The sequence below is a fragment of the Pseudopipra pipra genome, chromosome 1, assembly GCF_036250125.1.
Source record: "Pseudopipra pipra isolate bDixPip1 chromosome 1, bDixPip1.hap1, whole genome shotgun sequence".
Lineage (NCBI taxonomy): Eukaryota > Metazoa > Chordata > Aves > Passeriformes > Pipridae > Pseudopipra > Pseudopipra pipra.
In genome coordinates, this window is record NC_087549.1 from 20,933,255 (window position 1) to 20,953,784 (window position 20,530).

General features: G+C 42.2%; 1 protein-coding gene across 1 annotated transcript in view; it reads left to right on the forward strand.

Annotated features, from left to right (window-relative positions):
- NCALD (neurocalcin delta) overlaps nucleotides 1-20,261 on the forward strand; it is a 50,218-nt gene extending 29,957 nt beyond the window's left edge. Inside the window, exons 2-4 of the mRNA XM_064647395.1 lie at nucleotides 10,988-11,384; nucleotides 18,095-18,200; nucleotides 18,436-20,261. Coding sequence (XP_064503465.1) covers nucleotides 11,007-11,384; nucleotides 18,095-18,200; nucleotides 18,436-18,533 — 582 coding nt within the window. The 5' untranslated portion in view covers nucleotides 10,988-11,006 and the 3' untranslated portion in view covers nucleotides 18,534-20,261. The remainder of the gene's footprint in view (nucleotides 1-10,987; nucleotides 11,385-18,094; nucleotides 18,201-18,435) is intronic.
- Nucleotides 20,262-20,530: the final 269 nt, after the last annotated feature.

Here is a 20,530-nt window from a genome sequence, read left to right on the forward strand (position 1 = left end):
TTAAACCTTTGTAAAATGGAAGTAGCTTACTGCACTGCAATTTGGGAATTACAAGTTCCTTTCAGATGTAGGAGCTGTAGGCTGTGCCATATGTCACTGGGAGGATGTTTTCTCATATATTCACAGGAAAATCTTGGATTTGAATGACGAATTCCATGAACTTGGCAATAGAGCATGAAGAATAAAATAGAAGTGGCTAGCCTCAGTCTCCCCTAGACAACTAGAAGGTAGAAACTTGCCATATGTCAGTGACTGCCATGAGCAATGCCCAACATTAGAATATCACCCTGTTTTGCAGCATTACATACTACCCCAAGTCATTAATGCAAAGCAGATGGCTTTGTTGTTGATTAGAGCTGGTTAGAATCTGAAATTCCCATACCAAAGGAAATTTTGACATTTATATTTATTTTCACTGCAAATTGGAACAAAACATCAAAATTTCCCAGTGGGATGGAAGTTAAAAAGGACCTGGAAACACCGAGTTACTTCACTTCATTGGAAATTAATTGTTTTCTCAGTACTATCAAACTACTGTAATTCTAAAATTAATATCTAATATAAATGCCAAAACAAAATTATTAAAATCACACTGAAACCTTTTTGCTTTGTTAAAAGGAAAATATTAAGTTGAAACAATAAAGTCTGACATTTTCCCAGAATTTGTTTTCTTCAATGTGACAAAACATTATGATTTCAGCTAAGCTGCATTACCTGATGGAAATGGGTTCTGCTGAAAAAATGTTCACATAGTGCTGTTGGTCCAGGGCGAGTAATTCACAGGATCATCTTGCAAGTTCAAGGACATAAAAATTCTCAGAAATAAGACATGCACAAAGAGAAAATTAATGCAATATCTTCCGTTTAGAAACTTCCTTGAGGACTGCTTTAAAAATTCCTGCAACTCCCACAAAATTTCTTTAGTCATCCAGATCCCTCTTATATTAAGTCCCCTGTGTCCAGTGCTAAGTGCTGGACAAATCATCCCTGGTGTGGACCTTCATATTTATGAACTTGTAAACTGTGACATTATCTTTGTGCATCTTGTTTCCATCTCCTTAGCAAAATTCTGGTCCTGGCTGCCAGAACCTTCCACTCCCACTCTCCTGTTGCCTACTTTCCTGGAGAAAGTTCCACTAGCTCTCTTCAATATGGAACAAAAACTCGCAGTTACTCTCCAGGTAGGAACCTCCACAGTCATTTCTTTCCCTATGACAAGAATATCTTTAAAAATATCCAGTTTGCCAGCTAATGGCTCCATTTTTTCCAGTATCGTGCTTTCATTTTTTTTTCTGTCAACACCAAGTCTCTGCTGTGGGATAGGAGACCATCTGTTAGTTTTTTTAAGGGTAGACTAAGCACGAATGTCACTCTTTGGGAGTCACATGCTATTTATTTACAAAGATAAAAAAATCAAGATCATGAATTCACATCAGCTTCTCGTCTTACTTTGTGCAACAGTAGCTTTCTGCTTTAGTTTCCACTACCCTCCACCAAGGTATTGCATATATGGTTACATAAAAGGACCAAACAAGATGTAGGACAGATTAGAAACCTGATGAAGGTGCTGCTAGATGAGTTTGATGACTGGTGTGCTCAGGTGCATTGGGGAAGATTATGTTACTACTGGTGAGTGCCCTACACAAAGGAGAGAAGCCCTACAGAAGAAGGGAGAATAAACAGTTTGACATAGCTGGACATTTGAATATCAGGATAAAGACAAACAGCAGTGACACAGGTGTGTAGGAAGGCTGGCTTTTCTAAAGCACTCAGGCCCTCATTAGATACCAAAATCAGTGGTGCTATTTTCTGGCAGGTCTGAGTTTACTGGATACATCTGCTTTTTGAGAAGCCACCTATTACATGGGTGTCCAAATGGAAGGTGGGTTTTGTTTCAGAAGCCCGAGTTTAACTGTAGGCATTGGGCACTAGGAAAAATGTGACCTTGAGTATTTTAGGAAATGTGGTCCAGAAAGGGATTGTTAACCAAAGAGTCTTTAGGCTCACATGTTGTTTAATAGGAGACACAGTAACTGCAGAAAATGTCCATCGTGTGGATCTTGATATATGGTCTTTTTTTGAAAGAATGTTAATAGGTCATGTAGAGAGGATATTCTGAGTTGGAAGGGACTCATAAGGATCATCGAGTCCAACTTTTAAGTGAATGGCCTGTACAGGGATCAAACCCCTAACCTTGGCATTATTAGCACCATGCTCTAACCAACTGAGCTAATCTCAGGGTAAAGTCACCTCCAGCTGGAACAGGTGAGAGATTTTGCCAGCTCCCCTGCTGTCAGATTAACACCCATGTGTATAAATACTGCAAATGTCCTGCGCTTAGTGAAACAGCTGAATGCAGTAAAATCTGGAAAAGCAGCCTCCTGGGGGTGGATGTCCTAATGTACTGTTAGCGAAGTCCCTCTTGTCCTTTGCCATACAGAATTAGGCAAAGGCAAACATACTTTTACAAAAATACTATTTCCATAGAGTTTTAAGAAATGAAATACATACATATATATCTAATTCCCATAAGAGTCATCTGAAGTCTGCCAAGACAAAGAGTTCGTTATTTTAAAGACCTTAGATGGTTCTACCCAGGATTAATGAACAAAATGTTGGGTTTTTTCTTACACAGAATATTGTAAACTGTTGCTTCTCAACTTCACAAATGACTGATTATGAACCAAAAAGGTGTGTGAATATTGGCATGGTTTTTATTCTGTGAGTTCTAAAAGAATTGGGAAGAAATTAAATTAAATAGTGAGACCTTTTGTGAGTGTGAGAAGAAGGCTTAAGCATATCCATATAGGTTGTCCCTCTTTTGTCTAGTTTCTCGTTTTTATTTCCCTGTTTCTCATTAAGGAGGAAAAAATTACTTTCAAGCTGTTCTGGGTGGGTGAAGTCTTTGCTGGCCCTGGGGAATGGCTGTCCAACACTTACTGCACCATTTTTCACACTGCTCATAGGGTGGTGGCATCACTTCCCAAAGCACTCCAGACAAAGCCCGGGACACTGAGAAAGGTTGGATTGCCAGATTCCCCACCGTGTGCTCAGGGGAGCACACATTTACACCCACTTACACCTTGGAGGGTCACTGCAGGATTTGGGAACACTGATTGCTTTGCATGTAACTCCAAGCAGTCCCTTTTCCGGGTGTCTTCACTGCCTGCCTACCCTGGCCTGTGGTTACACCTTAACTGAGCTCGAACGAGCTCCATCTCCCCTATGCTGGGGGACAGCCAGGCTGTTGGCACGGCAGCAGCAAGTACCTGATTGCCAGTAGGTTAAGGACAGACCTGATTGCCCCATGCAATCAAAATCTGATGAGTGGAGGTGGAGCGAACAGACTCCGTCACATGAGCAAATACAGACGCTCCTCTTTGATGGGTAGTTGTGCACCAAAGTTCATTCAGGAGCAGCCTCACAAACAATATCTGAGTCTTAAATGCAGGGCTTTAAGATGGAAAGAGTTACTAACCATGAATGTGAGAGGAGTCACTGCACAATGTGCCACACTCTACAAATGGATGTAACATGCTCTTTTCCCCAGTTCCCAAAACTAGAAATACTCGTGCCTAGTCATTCTTTTCGTAGCACACACTCAGCCTTACAGGAAATGCTTCAGAAACAGAGACCTTTTCTGGAAGCCCCAGTGATGCTGAAGGTGATGCAGAAGTGAGGGGGTGTGAAGGCATCAACCCTTTCACTGCACGAGGCTGAAACTCTGCTTATTGGTTTCAAAACAGTTCCAGCTGAGACGATGGGCTTTGCTGAGAGTAACGTGATAAACACTAGGCTGTTATCTAGTTAAGTCACTGATGCTGAAGACCACGGTAGTAATGTGGTAGCATTTATTGATGGGGCACTGCCTTTCTGCTGCTTCCTTCACCCTTGCATCAGCCCTCATTGCTAAACTGCACAAAGGAATTACAATGAAGAGGAATAGGAGACAATGTGGAACAGCTGTAGCATTTCTCTGCCAGAGCAAATCTAGGGGGAGAAGAGCCTGGGCTTTTGATGTTCAATATCCATAAGCGCCTCCAAGTTTAAAACACATGAACTTCATGCAGCTGCTCCTGCTTCTCCTACTTGCACTGCCCACCTCAACCAAAACACAGAGCTGTAAAGGTTTTGCTTTTAATTCTTGTCTTGAATTTCTCCAGGGATAGCAGGAAAGCACAGAACAAATACTGTTAAAGGAGTGATTAGGGCCACCTTTGGCGGGGAAAGGATCCCCAATAAGGGGACTGGAGGAGCAGGAAGGTGTCACTAAACAAAAGAGGAATAGCAGTGAAAACATCAGGATCCTGGAATCAGACTAAGATCCTAATACAAAATGAGTGAAATTTATTGTGATGAACAGGTTATGAAGTACCAATGGGCAACCGGATGGCACATGTGTCCCCTGTTCCTTCTGTTGATAAATAAAGCATGAATGATCCCATCCACACCTTTTCCTTGGGTTTTTTCATCTTAATTTCTGCATTAGTCTTCATTCCTGTTCTTTGATGTCAGCTACAGTTCTAGCCAGAAGTATTTGGGTACTTGTTATACTGCACTGCAAATGTGTTTACTGCTGCTCCTTCTGAATATTAATAAGAGAATGTCAGATTTTTTTAATGAATCTGGCTCATGAATTTCCTCCCATGTTTGCTGTTTGCCAATATAAACAGATAAATGGAGGGTGGCAAGGCTCAAAATTTTATTCTGCATATATTTATTTTTTTGCTAAGTCCCTCTGTGATTTTTAATAAGTTTGGTTTTCTTTCAAAAATATGTTCAAAGATGCTGTTAAAAAAAAATTAAGCAAAAGCCTTTCTTGGCAAGCATCTCCACACTGGTTACTCAGATGAACGTGTGAAAACAAACCAGAAATGGCCAGAAGGAAACAAAGTGGCTTCTTCCAAGAGCTTGTGGAGTAGTTTTCTGTGGAATGGAGAATAAAAAAATAAATCTCTTGATCAGGTAGCACTTACGCTTCATGGCAGGAAGCTAAAACTGGAGAAGTTAATTCTTCCCAGTGCTGCTGCTGTAATCAAAAAGCACTATGCTGTGGCAAAAAGCACTATGTTCCACTATTGGGATCCTGCACTGGCACTGGAATTTCCAATGGGACAGTGCAAAGCAGCGCTGGAGGTGGCTCTGAAGTTGTGAGCACCAGAAGGGCCAAACAAGAACAATGCAAAAGAAGAGCGCTCTGCCAACCTGCTCTTCAGGAGCTCAGGGAATGGTCACAGAGTTTCCTGGTGCTGGAGCACATCAGAGATCACCAAACACGTCCCTGCCTTGATCACCTGAGTCTTGCTGAGGAGCTCAATGATGACAGACGATGCTTTGCCCACATTTACCGTTGCGTTTGCATTCAGGACCAGACCATGGCAACATCATTGTTCCAGCCACAGGGAAAGAGCATATGTGGATGGGAAGAGAATGTATCATTTGAGATAGCTGTTGCTTTGAACTATTTTATTACATAGCTTATACAGCAGTTAACAGTATTACAGCCCAAAGGAATAACTGACCTTATGAAAGAAATTTGGCTTTTATGCCAGAATCTGTTCACCAAGGCCTTGACTTTTGTAAATGCACATAACTTCTCCTATTTTGTAAGGGCATGGACATAGATGAACAAGAGACGCATTTGGAAGTGTACATACACTGGACCACAAATAACAACAGAATTTGAATACACTGCCACATGCTATAATTGGTGAACTGCTATTTGGTATCTGAAGCTTTACCAAGCAATGATAGCAGCTGGCAGAGGAGAAGGAAGAGTGTAGTTCTGATGCTGTGAAGTGTTGATAACAGAGCAAAATCTTGGCCTGGAATCCCTGGGGACACATCCCCAGGCAAAGTCCTGTGCTCTGAGATGCACTGCAGTCTCCCTTGACATCCCCCCACTTATTGCAGGGTAAGGGTCAACCTAAGGTTTGCTCAACCAGGACAAAGCAGCACCCCTTCTTTGAGCTTGTGGCAGAGTGGAGTTCCACAGTGACAGGCAGAGAAAGAACTGGCAGGAGTGGCAGAAAGTGGTGGCAGGACAATTTAGCTTGCAGGAGCCCTGTATGCTGTGCTGTGAAGCTGGTAGACAGTGACAGGAGATGACTGCTGCTGGGTAGGACATGAAAGAAGGTGAGATCCCTGCCGCATGCAGATGTGTAGGCAGCTTGAGAGGTAGATGATGTGTCCGAGTCCACTTGTCAGACATCCAGGTTTTCAGTAACAATCAACCATTACTCTGGAGAAAACAACACAGCGGTGATGGTGAGTGGAGAGTCGCACTTGTAACCATAGTCAAGTCATTAGGCATTGCCACAAGACTGACTCATGCTGGAGTGCTGCTCTCTCACCACTGTCAGGTAGCAGAGCTGGGTCAGATTGATGCTGTTGTCCTGCTTGGCCTTTAGTTCATTCCAGCAGTCATCAGGAACTTGTACAGCTGCTTGGCAAAGATTGAAATCCCACGATTGCTAATCTCAGGGAAATGCTCAAATTATGTGTTAGAAATATTAGAGACAGCATTGCACCCATAGGCAGATTATTTCTTGGAAACAGGTCAAATTGTGTGTGTTAGAAACCACAAAAGAGCAGTTTCTGAAGACAAAAATCACAAAAAGGAAGTTTCATAAGTTTCATTGCTTATTTCTGAAAAGTTTTCTGCTTTCACTTTTACAGAGTTGGTGTCTGTACCCAAGTCTGTGGTGTGATTCACCTTGCTATTCCCACTGGAAATAGATCAGGCAGGACTTGTCTTCAAGCTGATTATTACACCTTTCAGGTGCTTTGTACCCTCTTAGCTGTAAAGTACCCAATAGCCTAAATTTTCCAATTTTAGAGTAAGGCTTCTCTGAACAAAAGCCGTTTTCTCATTATACTTTTTCTCAGCAGTGGACTTCCCCTCAGATTTAAGCCTAAATGAAAATTAAGATGTCCTCTTGTCTTTGGCAGACTGAGCTGGATCAAGAAAAAGAATACATAGTGTTTTCTATATGATGGTTGTCAAGTTTCAAGGGCAAAAGCACTGTTAGAAATGTGTTCCCAGAAGTTGCTTATTATAGCAAACCTTCAACAAAAAAAAAATTATTTCTTTTAAGGACATATGTTTAGATTCTTGCATTGCATTCATGCAGCAATTCAAGAGCTGCGTGCTTGTGGCTGCTGCAGCTTCTCAGCTCCTGTGAGGATGTTGCTTAAGCAGACAATAAGTTTGTCTTACCCTGGGGTTTCAGATTGAGGTAACAACTCTGTGAGCAGCAGCAAGCTGCTGACAAAGAGACACATGATGGAAGAGGTGTTCATTACCTTTCTGTCCAGTCAGTCCCTCCAGTTTGAGGAGAAGGCTCTAACAGCATCACTGTCCTGCCTGCACAAAACATACTCCCCTGCAGGAAAAGCCAGTCGGTGCAGTGTCGGTGCTATTTATGCTGAATTGTCACAGGCCTGTTGTCTGTCCAACAGCTCTGTCTTCAGTCTCATCTTAAAAACGCCTCATCTAGACCTAAATAAAACAAGCTCTAAGTATTTCCTTTAAGGAGCATTGCCTATGACATTACCTACAATAATCAGTGAACAGGGATTCTTTCCATAGCAACTGCATAGCAGTTATGCTTTAGTTACTGATCTTATGTAGTTATTGGCTGAAGTGGTATCAACTCTTCAAGCCATAAACACATTACATTCTTTTTACTAAATAATATTGCCTTAAGAATTAGGACCTTAATATTTTAATGTATTGTTATATCTAGCAAGTCTTTCATATTATGTCTAACACTGTTGTATCAGAGGAAGAAATTGTAGAAATGGAGTTAAACATAATTATTAAATGCTTAATTTGCTGGTTTTTTATACCTATGACATCCATTTCTCAGTATTGTCAATATTTTACTTTGCCGTTGTGATTGCTGTTCACTATTTACTTGTATTTTTAACATTTAGTCCTACATTATAAATTTGATAGATCTACAGAGGTGAAAAAGTGGGAAAAAATGCCTAAAATCAGGTTCAATTTTATTTCATTCTGTGCATTTATTGCTGTTATTGTTAGCTGACATTCTCTTAGCTCACTCCGCTCTGCCCATAATCTAATCTATCCTGAAGAGTCAGGCAGCAGTCTATGAAGCGATTATAAGGATCTTCAAGTGTCTTCAAGGATTTTCTGTACTTGGACTGCAAAAGAATTTTGATCTGTTGTTGATAGAATGGGCACAATAAATTCCATTTTGACAGTTCCTAGAATGCCACCTATTAATAAGGAACGAGGGCAAAGAACACGATACAAATTCATCATAAATAATGCTCCTGGTTTTGACTGCGTCACCTGGCATCACAGTGGCTGTGGATTTCAATCCTGGATGGCAAGTCACGTGTTGTTAGCTGTCCTTTTCTGCCTGGAGAACACACATTTTTCTAGTTGTGATGTTCTGCAAGGCAGTGCCGCCTTCTCTTCTGTATTTTTTATTATTTGGTAAAAATATGCTGCACCTACAACTTTGTGTGGCTAAAAAGGCATTATTTTTTGGACTGAAAAATTTTTTTGCTACCTCTTAAAGAACACTGCCTGCACCTTACCTCACTATTTTACTTTTGAGAAGATTCTGGACTGGAAATGTGCAAGTCAAGTTTTCCATTTTCAAATATTTGAGTCATTAAAAAGCAGGAGGGAATTATATGGCTAATGCCAGCTCACTCCTACCACTGCTGACTTGCACCTTTGTCAGGAGTCTTCCCTTCCTACTCCAGTGGTCTGGAAACTGTACTGCCCTTGAGGCTGCAGAAGAGCTGCCGACGGGCTGTGGGCAGCTGCCATCTACTCTGGGGATTATACTGGGGGGTTTTGTGTTAAATTGGTGCCACTCTAAACTAAGCCTAGCCACCTCACTTGTCCAGTTGCTTTTCCATCCCACTGGCAGACCCTGATAGTTTTTTGTTTTGCCTGACATAAAGCCCTCTGGCTGCCCTAATGTAATCTGTTCGCTCAGCTAATTCCCAGGTTGTTTATTGTGGGCCCTGTCCAACACCCGCAGAAGGCCATGCAACCTTCAGCTGCCTCGGCAGCTGTTGGACTGGGCCTATAAAACAGGGACTTATATGCTATTTTCAGGACATTAAGAGCTTGGATTACTTAAAAACTGTACAGTGGTGTGTTTTGATCAGGATAAAAGGAGGAAAGGCAGTAGAAAAAATTACCTTTGAGGTGGTATCTTCCACTTTTCAAGTGTTTTGGAGCCACTTTGGAGGAAAAGATGTTGTTTGGATCAAGGAAGTCACCCAGGTCATTTCCTGACATGAAATGGTGAGGAGATGAAGAAGCTCCCATTGGGCAGGACTCTTCACCCTTTCCAACCTCCTCTCTGTAAACAGGGGAGACCATTCTCCATGAACTGTGTAGGCAATGAGTTTAGACAGGACATCTAGTTCCCAGACTAGATATCTAGTTACCAGACAGCCATCAGCGGAACCTGTGGAGGCACAGGTGGATCTAGGATGGATCCCATAGTTTTCCCCTTGAGAAATAAAGCTTTTTGGTCATTCTGGTCCAAGAACACAGGAAATAAGGACGTCAGCCCTCTAGCTGCTTTGGGGAGTTCAAATTCCTTCAGGAGAAGGGGAGCTTCTCATCACAGAAAAAAATTAGCCTCAATTTCATCTGCCCAGTGCCAAACAGTAGATTAGGTTCAAATGCTGGTACATTTCTCAGTAGCTGCTTGTGACATGTATCGATACTTTATTCTTCTTCAATTTTTAAAAGTGATACCTTTGTTTAGAAAGGACATATTATTGAATGCTCATCAGCCACTCCAGTCATTGTTCATAAATACATTTCTGGCCCAGAGACTTCATTCTGACAACAGTGTGAAAGTCCTGTTTAGATTATTTTGCAATTCTGCTTGTTATCCATATATCAGATCTCAGTTGTGACTGTCACTTGCATGACAAATTCTCAAGTAGGTTTCTGTCGATAGAGAATGGCTTCCCACAAATCAGGTATAATGGTAAGCTTCCAGTAAAACTGATGTTGCCATTTGAAGCCAACATACTCCGGCTCCAAAACTTAAAACGCAAAGGCATTAGTCATTAGTAAATCTGCTGTACAATGTGATGTGTAGCAACTTGCCTTACATGAAATATAATTAAGATGATTTGACAGAGCCTGTATCCAATAAATACTTCTCAATGGTTAATTTAAGGGAAATGAATTTCCAATTTTGTTGTCTGGGTACTTTTTCTTCCTCCTTTTTTTTTTTTAAGAGTCTTTTTTAAACAGCTATGACCACCTGGTTTACTATTACTTAGTAATAGATCCAATTTTTGGTTACAAGGAAAATTAAAAAACACAGTAATAGTTTGAGGTAGGGGAATCCACCACTGATAAAATCTCTTCAGATTTTATCTTCATTTTGAAGTAAAATGGGAATTGGTCCATGCCAAATAACTGAAGCAATTTCTGGGTTGCTCTGTTTGATTTTGACTACAAAGATATATCTAGAAGGGCTTTGGAGCTCCTGGTTTCAGCATACACTGCAGTTGCACTTTGATCCCATTTTGAAGTAAGACCAAGGGAATATAGCCCTTTGTACCTGCCTGGTTTCCACCAGAGGTACAAAAAATGTATCTCATTATTCCAGGTCCTCGACACAGCTGGGTGACTGGGATGGAGGGTGTGCTGCAACACCCAGCTACTGGTCAGCTGTACCTTGCAACATCCATTGCTTGCCTCATGCTTTCAACGTCAAAGTAGGATGGCAAAAATTCAGTGTAATCACAGTTCTCCAGACTGTCAAGACTATGTAATCAGCATGTAGATTAGGCTTGTTGATTTTTCAGAGTATATATATATATAGTGGTAGACATTGTCCAAAGTTTTAATTGATTCCCAAGAGTGAACTGTTATCAGAAAACTCAGAATAGAGCGTACTGTTCTTCTACAGCCTCCAAGCTAGTCAGTATTAATAATAATTCATATGCATTTGTTTTTGCTCTGCAGGTAATATTTTAACTCCAATATGGGAAAGCAAAACAGCAAGCTACGTCCTGAAGTCATGCAAGATTTGCTAGAAAGTACAGACTTTACAGAACATGAGATCCAGGAGTGGTACAAAGGCTTTTTGAGAGACTGTCCAAGTGGACATTTATCTATGGAGGAGTTTAAAAAAATATATGGAAACTTTTTCCCTTATGGGGACGCTTCTAAGTTTGCGGAACATGTATTCCGCACTTTTGACGCCAATGGAGATGGAACAATAGATTTCAGAGAATTCATCATAGCCTTGAGTGTAACTTCGAGAGGTAAACTGGAGCAGAAGCTGAAGTGGGCATTCAGTATGTACGACCTCGATGGGAATGGCTACATCAGTAAGTCAGAGATGCTGGAAATCGTGCAGGTATGTGCTGCTCAGAGGCACCCCTTGGCCTCTCTCCTTCCCAGCGAATTGTGAAGCAATGTTGCAATGAGTCACAGAATTAAAAAATGGCAGCATTGGTTTATGATCTTGTATAGCTGCTTGGATATAAGATGCTATTTCATTTGGCAAAGATCATGTCACAATTCAAATTACAGCATTTGATATCCACTGCGAGTTTTTCCTGAGTAACAAGCTGCATGGGCATTTCTGTTGGGCTGGAGCACAGCAACTAACCTGCTGTGATTCTCTCCTCTGGGAAATCACCATCAATTAATTATGATTAATTACAGTTGAACAAAGTAGGTATATTAGAACAACCAGGCAGCGTACTTTTAAGGAAGGCAGGCTTCCTCCACAATAAGAAACAAATGTCCTTTGATTTGTTACTGATGTTTACTTCATGTTATTACGAAGAACCAGCTCACATATTTTAAAGGTGTCTATCTGCCTAATTCCAGTGAGGTCTGTGTACTCAGAATCATACTAGCTGTCTTCATATTAAGTTGCCAGTATAGATAAATCTTATCTGGGTAGATGATAAATCCACACACAGCCCCTTTGGTTGTGTTTTCTTGTGGTGTTAGTAGGAGTCCAACCTCACTTTGGCTTTCTCTAACATGTTTTTGCCCTTGAGGCGCATCACTCTACTGAAACATTTTAAACATTTTTGATGTTGTAGTGTATTTACACAGCTTGAATCTGTATAATGCAGCACTGTTAAAAAAAAAAAAAAAAAAGACTGTTATCAAAATCCTTTCCATGGAAATTTTGATGTGCTAACAATGTGCTGTATTATTCAGACTTATATTTGTGCTGGAAATCAAGGGAAAGGAATGCACACAAATTTCTGGCTGTGATGCCAAGCTGCATGTAGGGAGTCAGCCTAATATGTGGTACTCCTGTCTACCAGGGCTCTTCTCACGTCCTCCAAACAGTGGCCAATAGCAGCACTTGCACTGCTTCAGCAAGACCAGATACAAAGCTCATCTGCAAATCTGGGGGTGCTGTGTTGTCTTTCACTTAGTCTGTTTGATGTTCCTGTGTCTGAGTTGAGGAGCAGAACTGCGTTCAGACCCAGAGACCTCCCTGTCTCTGTGCCATGACAAACCCCATGGAATATTTGCATTAGAAGATTCTCTGTTCCTTACAAATCTTCCTCTCCCCCAGGCAGGATAAACAGCCTGTCAATTATTGTTTTTCTAGTTGTATTTCTCCTCATGAGAAAACAAAAAGAATCCCAAAAAGAACTAACATAGCACATAGCAAACACAAAGAGCCAAACCTGAGTGACCACCTGCTCCTCAGGAGGAGGAGACACCCTGGGTGCTGAAGGACCTCTCGCTGCTGTCAAGGAGCCCGGGAAGGCACTGAGCTGAGAGGCAGCACAAACCCCCCAGGCCAGGGGATTTACGAACAGGAACAACAAGGCCACAAATTTGTTCATGTCAAATTTAATGAAGGCATTGGTGGCCGGATTTTCTGTAGTGAGCCAAACAAGAACAGGCAAAGCCGGCAGCTTTTTCCAGTTATCCCAGATCTGCTTGCCAGGATGTTTAGAGGCTGAAATGCTCTGCCTTCTCTTCATATTCATGTCGGTACCAAATCGTAACGGTGTCCTTTACAGCCATCAAACAAAATTGCAGCCTGGGGATCAGCGTAGGGCAACATTCTATTGATGTGTGTATCCAACCCCAAGCAGCACTTTGGCTGCGCACAGCCCTCAGCTTGGCACTCCAGACCTTCCACTGCACTTCTTGGGGGGTTTGGCTTTCTCCTCCTTTCAGGTTGAACCTGAAACTCAACCACATGATGCTTTGTCTCATATAATGTCACCTCATTTTGAAGGATCACACAAAAAGCAGTTATGGAAGTGAATAGCCTAATAAGCCTGAGCAAGAGTTATTTCTATACCATGGAATATCATCAGTTTTCCAGTCAGGAAAGCTGCCCTTTCTGTGATGGAACTTCCCATGAGGCAGTGTGCTTGTAGATCTGACCCTGTTCTTTCAGGTTTTTTGGATGCATTGATCTCCCTGTATTGCTCTGGTCACTCACAGCTCCTCCCAGTGGGGTGGGATTTGTTGTATAGTCTCTGGAATGGTGTTCAGCTGATATCTGAAACTGAAGTAGATGAGCATATTTTCTTGCTTTGTTGAGAGGTTCCTTTGATGTAGAGTGATTAGATACAAAAAGCCAGCAAACAACTATCACTTTCATTTATGAAAGATGATTATTTTTTAATATGAAATGACAGGATTGTGTATCACATGTCTTCCTGGGGGCCTTCAGCTGTCACAATCTGATAGTGAAAACCAGAACTCTGTTGTAACTCTGATATATGTCTCAAAGGAACCTATTACAAATCCCTTATCTGGCATAAATTTGCATATCGATAGAGCAGGATTATGTTTTCATTGGATTTTTGCATAAGACAATACACCAAAATGAATGCTAAAAGAAACACCATCAGTCTAAAAATCTTAGTTTCACAGAAAAATACTGTCCCTGTTACTGTGGGATTACTGTATCTTAAATAATAGAGGGGCAAGGCACACGATTCTTCTTTTTCAGTCTGCTTTTCTTTGTGCTTTGAAAGCCCTCTCTCAGTGATTTTCACTGTTATGCTGAAGGTTCTTTGCATTTCCCTTCCATTGCTCTGGCCTAATCTAATGCAATGCAGGCATTGCACTCTTGCTCAGTGTTGCAATAAGGAGCTTGAGGTAACAGTGGTAGCAGCAGCAGCACTGAAACAGCAGAACTACTGGTTAAGATGCCCCACAGGAGATGGTGAATGGTCCATAACAGCTCTTTGAAGCCTGTTTTCTTTGCAAACTGATGTGCTGCATAGCAAAGCACCTCCATTCCTTTAAGCTCCATTTACCATAGTGCTGTTAACCATGTAGGCATAGCCCAGTGCTGACTCACCACACCTGCCCAGGAGCATCCCTCCAAAAAGCCCTGCCTAGAGACCCATGAGAAGCCAACTGCACAGTTTGGAGGTTTATATAACTTGAAGGACTTTAGTGGTGGGTTGATGGTGGTAGAGCCTGAAGAAAGAAGGTCCATGGGATACTGATACACTTACCAGGCACAGCACATCTACAGAGTACTGTGGGAAGATGCTTCATAGCCTGCCCTCTTGACAGACCTTGCCACAGTTCCTCTTAAATTCATGTCTCAGGCTTTTCATGTCTCCCATATGTTTACCTATAATCTAAATAGCCCAGTCTACTCAAAAATAGCTGCAAACCAGCTAGAAGATTTGTGTTTGTTCCCCTTGCTGAAACAGGACATATTTGGCTACAGTCTCTTAAAATAAGAGTTCAAATAAGAGATGGAAACCTTTTTCTAAGGATACATTTTTTCACTGTATGGAGTCAAAAGCCATCTTAAGAATACTGAGCAGAGAGACAAGAATAACACTTTCAGTTTAATAAAAACAGAGCACACACGTTTAACTTGCTAGGCTAGCTTATTTGAAAGCCAGGAAGAAACAGAAGCTGGTATGGGAAGAAGCAGAAGCTTATATGGCTCTGTAAAGACAGTGTCAAAAATCCCCATGAGATTGAGAGGAAAGCAATTTTTTTCAGGCTGATTATTCACCTCAGGAGACTTTTAGCTGTCAAAATTTATTTCAACAGAGTAAAAAGGATCGATTGAAAATTTGTATTGTCATTGCTGCCATCACCGTAAGGAGGTTTTTGACAGTTTGCCAAGTACACAGGGAAATGCAGCCCTCACCAAGGCTCCTGGCCTGAGTGCAGCAGTGGCAGCCAGCGACTGGGAGCAAAACTGGTGTGCATAGGCAAAGGGGATGAGATTTGCCCTAAATCACCCACTGCTGCTCATCCACATGCAGCTGGAAAATCAAAGGGGAGAGTTCAGCAGGGCAGCAGATGAAGCTGGAACCTGTGCTTGCTCTAGTGATGTACACGGGGTTCTGGAGGCACAACTTCTTGGTGGCATTCAGGGGTGCCAGGGAGCTGTAAGGAGCGCTCCTGACAGAAGTTCACCTGAGAAAACTGCCCTGACTCAGGAGGCTGCTGATATACAGCAACCTCCAAACTTTTTCCTGTTGAGCGCCACCAGTGGTTTTCAGCCCAGGTGCTGGGAAGCTGAGGAGTCACACTCCATGTGGGATGGAGTTCCTGCAGCCTTTCAGTCCCAGGTCCCAGCTCAGGGTTAGTACAGCCCAACTCCATGTAATTATTGCATGAAACCTACTTCCTTTCAGAGCTTGCTCTTTCAAACATAAAATAAAAAGCTCTGTGTAGCTGCATTGAATTAATATGGGGCAAGTCTCAAGATTCCTAATCAGCTTTAACTGGCTTTTATTTTGGGAAAATTTCCCACTAAAGTTCTGAGTAAGGACATAAGAATTTGTCCAGAGTAACCATTTTCAGCATGAAAGGAATGCTTACTATGTTATTCCCATCTGGCTTTCCTAGAATATCTCATCTGTTATTCCCTTCACACGCCTCTGTGAAAAGGACCCAGTAGGATGAAGTCATCCTGAAGCACTTTTTTTTGTCCTAAAAATCTGCATATTCTTACTATGGTTACTTTGATCAGGGTAAACACCCCTGCAGTCCCAGGCTGGCGCATTCCTCCCACACTTTCAATACAGATTCTCTGCTTTGCCATGTTCTCACTCAGAGTGAGAGGATGACCCCTCCACCTCTCTTCCTACCCCAGACAAAAGCCAGACCGCTTCAGATGCTTAAACACTGGCAGATTTATAAGCCTCATCTCTGCTCTGACCTTGCAAGCCTTGCATGCTGATGAGGATGAGGAAGGTGTAAATTCTTAATGTCCACCCTCTCCTTTTTTTTCTTCCCCTGTTGCCTCCTTCCCCCAGCTCCCTCATCCCTATGTTTATGTGCTTGCATGTTCGCCATTTCTTCTGTTCTCCTGGTATCAGACTATCTTGGTTGTGTGGACAGCATCCCTGCCTGTTCTGAGGCTCTGCCCAATACTCTGGAACCCTAATTCCCTTGGGAGTCTTTGGGCACTCCTGCCATGCAAATCATGATGATGATGATGATGATTAAAAGGGTGTCCACCACACTTCCATTCAACCAGCAGCTGTTCATGCTGAAATGTTCACCTCTATTCCTCTGTTTGAGTCCTGTGTTACAGACTAACCGGAGGGCAGACCTGAAAATCCACAGCCACAGTCTTGGTGGCATAACTGGGGGAGCAGATGTTTGATTATGCTGAGCATAAGTGAGGGATAATTAATTAAAAAGACAAATGCCTTTCTTAGGGCGTAAGTCTTGAAATTATTTAAGGGCCAGGAGATGTGAAAGGTAAGCTGTTGGCAGAGGAGAAGCCAGCAAGAATGCCAAGGAAGTGAGTGCTACCTAGTCTGAGTGTAAAATGTCTGTGCTGCTTAGCAGTATCCTCCACCTCTGCTATTACATTCCTGGAGCCAATCCTTGAGGATCCTGGCCCAAATGATGTGAGCTGCTAGGCAGAGTGCCTTCACGAAGGGGAAAAGGGGAGAGGGGTGACCCAGTGAGCAATCTGGGGCTTGCGCCAAGGACCTCCTCCCAGAGCAGGAGGAAGGAGATAACAAATAACTAAAGCAATCACATCTTCACCAACTTATTAACTGACCACTGGAGAAAGCATATTGGGTGAAAACAAGCATTTGACTCTGTGGGCGAAAGTGATCCACATCTACAAGGCTGCAGGGCAAGGCGATGCCTGGTGCAGCACCAATGAGCTGCAGTGGGAAGCAGAAGGAGCTGGTTAGACAGGCGCAATGCTGCCTTGGGCTGAGATGCCCCTCCAAAAGGCCAGGAGGATCACCCAAGGCCACCACCCTGAAGCTGTCTGGGTGCTGCTGTTCTCCTAGTTGCAGCACTGCAAAGATACCTGAACACAAAACCCACTTGTTTGTTGGTGCTGCGTGCTCATGTTTGCAGGCAAGGTTTGGATAAGCACTTCAGAGACAGTTCTTCATCCTTGTTTTAAAATTAAATTGCCTCTCTTTCAGGGGAGCTAGTACCAAACATGACTAATGGATTTGTCTATGCAGAGAATAGCTATGGGTAGTTCCAGTGCTCTGTGAGACCAGAATGAATTGTGAGTGGGATTTTGAGTTGTGTACGCAAACCAGCCCCCAAGGAAAAGGCCAGCTCCTTGATGGTCCAGTCTTTGTTATCTGTAGACACAGCAAATGCAGGGAGTGAGTCACTGACCTCTCTGCCACAGGACAGGATGCTGACCAGGGAGGGAGAGAAAGGAGATGGGGGAGAAACAAAGGCAGGGTGAGGAGACAGGTGTAGTGAGGATGGAACCTGTGAGGCCAAAGCACAGAGACACACCACAGCACAGAACAAGACCTTGGTGGTCTTACCATTCCCCCAGGCTCTGGGAGCTGCCAATGCCTAACATGCTGCACAAACGATAAATTCATCCAAAGACTGTCTTATAAGGAAAAATGTAACCTCAGTCCAAACCCAGATGGTGTTCAACTGTGACAAAATGAAGAAACACAGTTTCATAAATGTGTCCCACTGAAGAGGGAAGCTGCAGGTACTGGTGCCACCCAACGCCCTCCAGCATCCCAGAGCAGGTTCCAGCTGATGTTTTCAGGATATTTTCTGCCCGCATCTGTAATCATATCCTTGCACTGAGATAATGTGTTTCTTACCAGATCTTTGCTCCTGTCTATCACACAGGCAATCTATAAGATGGTTTCATCTGTAATGAAGATGCCAGAAGATGAGTCAACACCAGAGAAGAGGACAGAGAAGATCTTCCGTCAGATGGACACCAACCGTGACGGTAGGCACCCTTCTGGTGGGGTGGGTGGGGTGTCCCGCCCACACGGGACGACCCTGCAAAGCCACCACCTTACAAGGCCAGCAGAGTGCAGCCAGGCAGGACTTTGCCTTGCAGGGTTGCTTTCCCAGGGATTTTCCTTGGGCTCCCTCAGAGTCCTTACACCATGTTTGTCCAGAGGCTTGTCAGGTGTACTGTGACCCACGGCATGAGCTAAGTAAACTCGTTTCTTTTCTAGGAAAGCTCTCTCTGGAAGAGTTCATCCGAGGCGCCAAGAGTGATCCATCCATAGTCCGTCTCCTGCAGTGTGATCCCAGCAGCGCCGGCCAGTTCTGAACCTATTCTTTGGATGAATTATGTATCTGCTTTTTTTTTTTTCCTTGCCAAACAACATTCATGGTAGTGTTGCCTCTGTATGGCCAATTATGCCTTTATTTGTGGCATCTTATAGCTTCTTTTGTTGTGGATTAATTATAAGAATGCTGAATTGCTCTTATCAATTTGTCCAGGGCATGGGCAGTACTGTTTTAAACAGATATTGTGGTGTTATCATTGTTTTAAAATTTTCATTTTGGTTTTTTTGTTTGTTCGTTTTAACGTATCTGTTTTGGAAAGTATGCCTTGAGGAAGAGTAAACCAACAACAAAACCCTTGGCAGCAAGACACGCTGACAGATTTTAGATTGCTGCTTTAGTTGTTAAGTATTCACCTGCAGGACCTGAAAAGTGTTGTAGAGGCTGAACCAAAGGGGTTGTGACAGGTGGGGTAGGATTCAGCTAGAACTTGTCCAGGAGGCACCAGTTAATGTCAGACAGGACTGAGAAAAAGTACAAAAAGTGCAAAACGTATGGGGTATATTGTCCACTCCTATACCTCCTTGTTTCAATGCTGTGAACATTTTCCAGGTTATGAAGGAGAAGGGACAAAACAAAGGTTGACATTTTTTTACTAGGTTTACAGTGGTTGAATTCACATGGCTTTATCTGAAAATTCAGCAATTTGCAATCCTGATCTCCAAATCCACAACTGACAATACCTCTTGCCGTTTGGGATCAGCAAAGGCAGACACAGATATGAAAAACTGGGTCTTGACAATGAATTTAAGGGAGATACATGTTGAATGTGAAATTTTTAGGTTAGTAATAAAGCAGTTGCTACTAAGGAGAGTGGGCATTCATGTGAGGAACTCACGGACACCTGCAAGCATCTCCAGCTGAGGCACATCTGCTATTGTGAATGCTCTTGCATAGGAGGAAATTTTTGGAGGTGTTTTTGTCTCTCTCCACATAGCTAACAGAGTTTCTGGGCCTGCTCTTAGGGAGAGGCTTTCATCAAAACTTGTTTTAAACATAAAATTGTAGCATTTATATTTCATTTATTTTAGTAAAGTTCAAAAAATCTGTACTGAAATGAGGAAATGGTACGCTTTATGATATATTTATATATATAAAAATTAAAACAAAAAAAGATCAGCTCTTGAGAGAAATGTTGAATGTTTATCTTTTCGCCTAGATGCAGGAGTTCTGAAATTTGCTGCTGAAAAACTTCCTTTGGTCAAAGTTGCTGTATGCAAGGCTAGTACACGTATGTGGGATTTCTTAGGGACTTTACAAGCACTGTTGCAATGGAAAAGCTTTAGCAACGGGAGGCATTATGCTGAGTAAATTGGCATTAACCAGTCATTGGCTAAAGTCTGCTCTGTGATCCTGTTGGAGAGGTATCGATGCAGGCAGCACACAGTGTTGGGAATTCATGAGCTCGTTAGAGTAACCTTTGTCTGACAGGAAAGGCTGGCATTTTGTCAAGTGACCTTGTAGTTGCTAATCCCCAGTAGCCTTAATTTAAAATAAACTAAGTAAAATAAGTCTGCTTTACAGATGATGATTAGCTAAGTACTAATTAGAAGTCATGAATAAGTAGTTATGAATAATTTTATGTGGAACACTAGCTAGCATGTACAATAACTGACAGAAACAGTCCTAGGCTTGATTTTTTCATACCTTTGCTTTGCCAGGTGTGAAGTGCAAAGCATGTTAAAAGACAATAAAAATAAATTGAAAATAACATTGTTAATTGGTTGTACTAAAATTATTATGAGTGGCTAATTACACTCAATAAATGTCTTCAAGAACACACCTTTATCTCAAACAATCACAGAAATCTGGTTGAAGATATATTCCCAAACATTAATCAAAATACTGAGCAGAGATGAGTGGGGGAAAATGAGAAAGCAAAAGAGGCCCAAACACAGATGCAAACAGATTTTAATACCCAGTGCTTTCAGCTGTTATGAGCATCAGTGACAAATTTTGCACCAATTCTTATGGCTGATG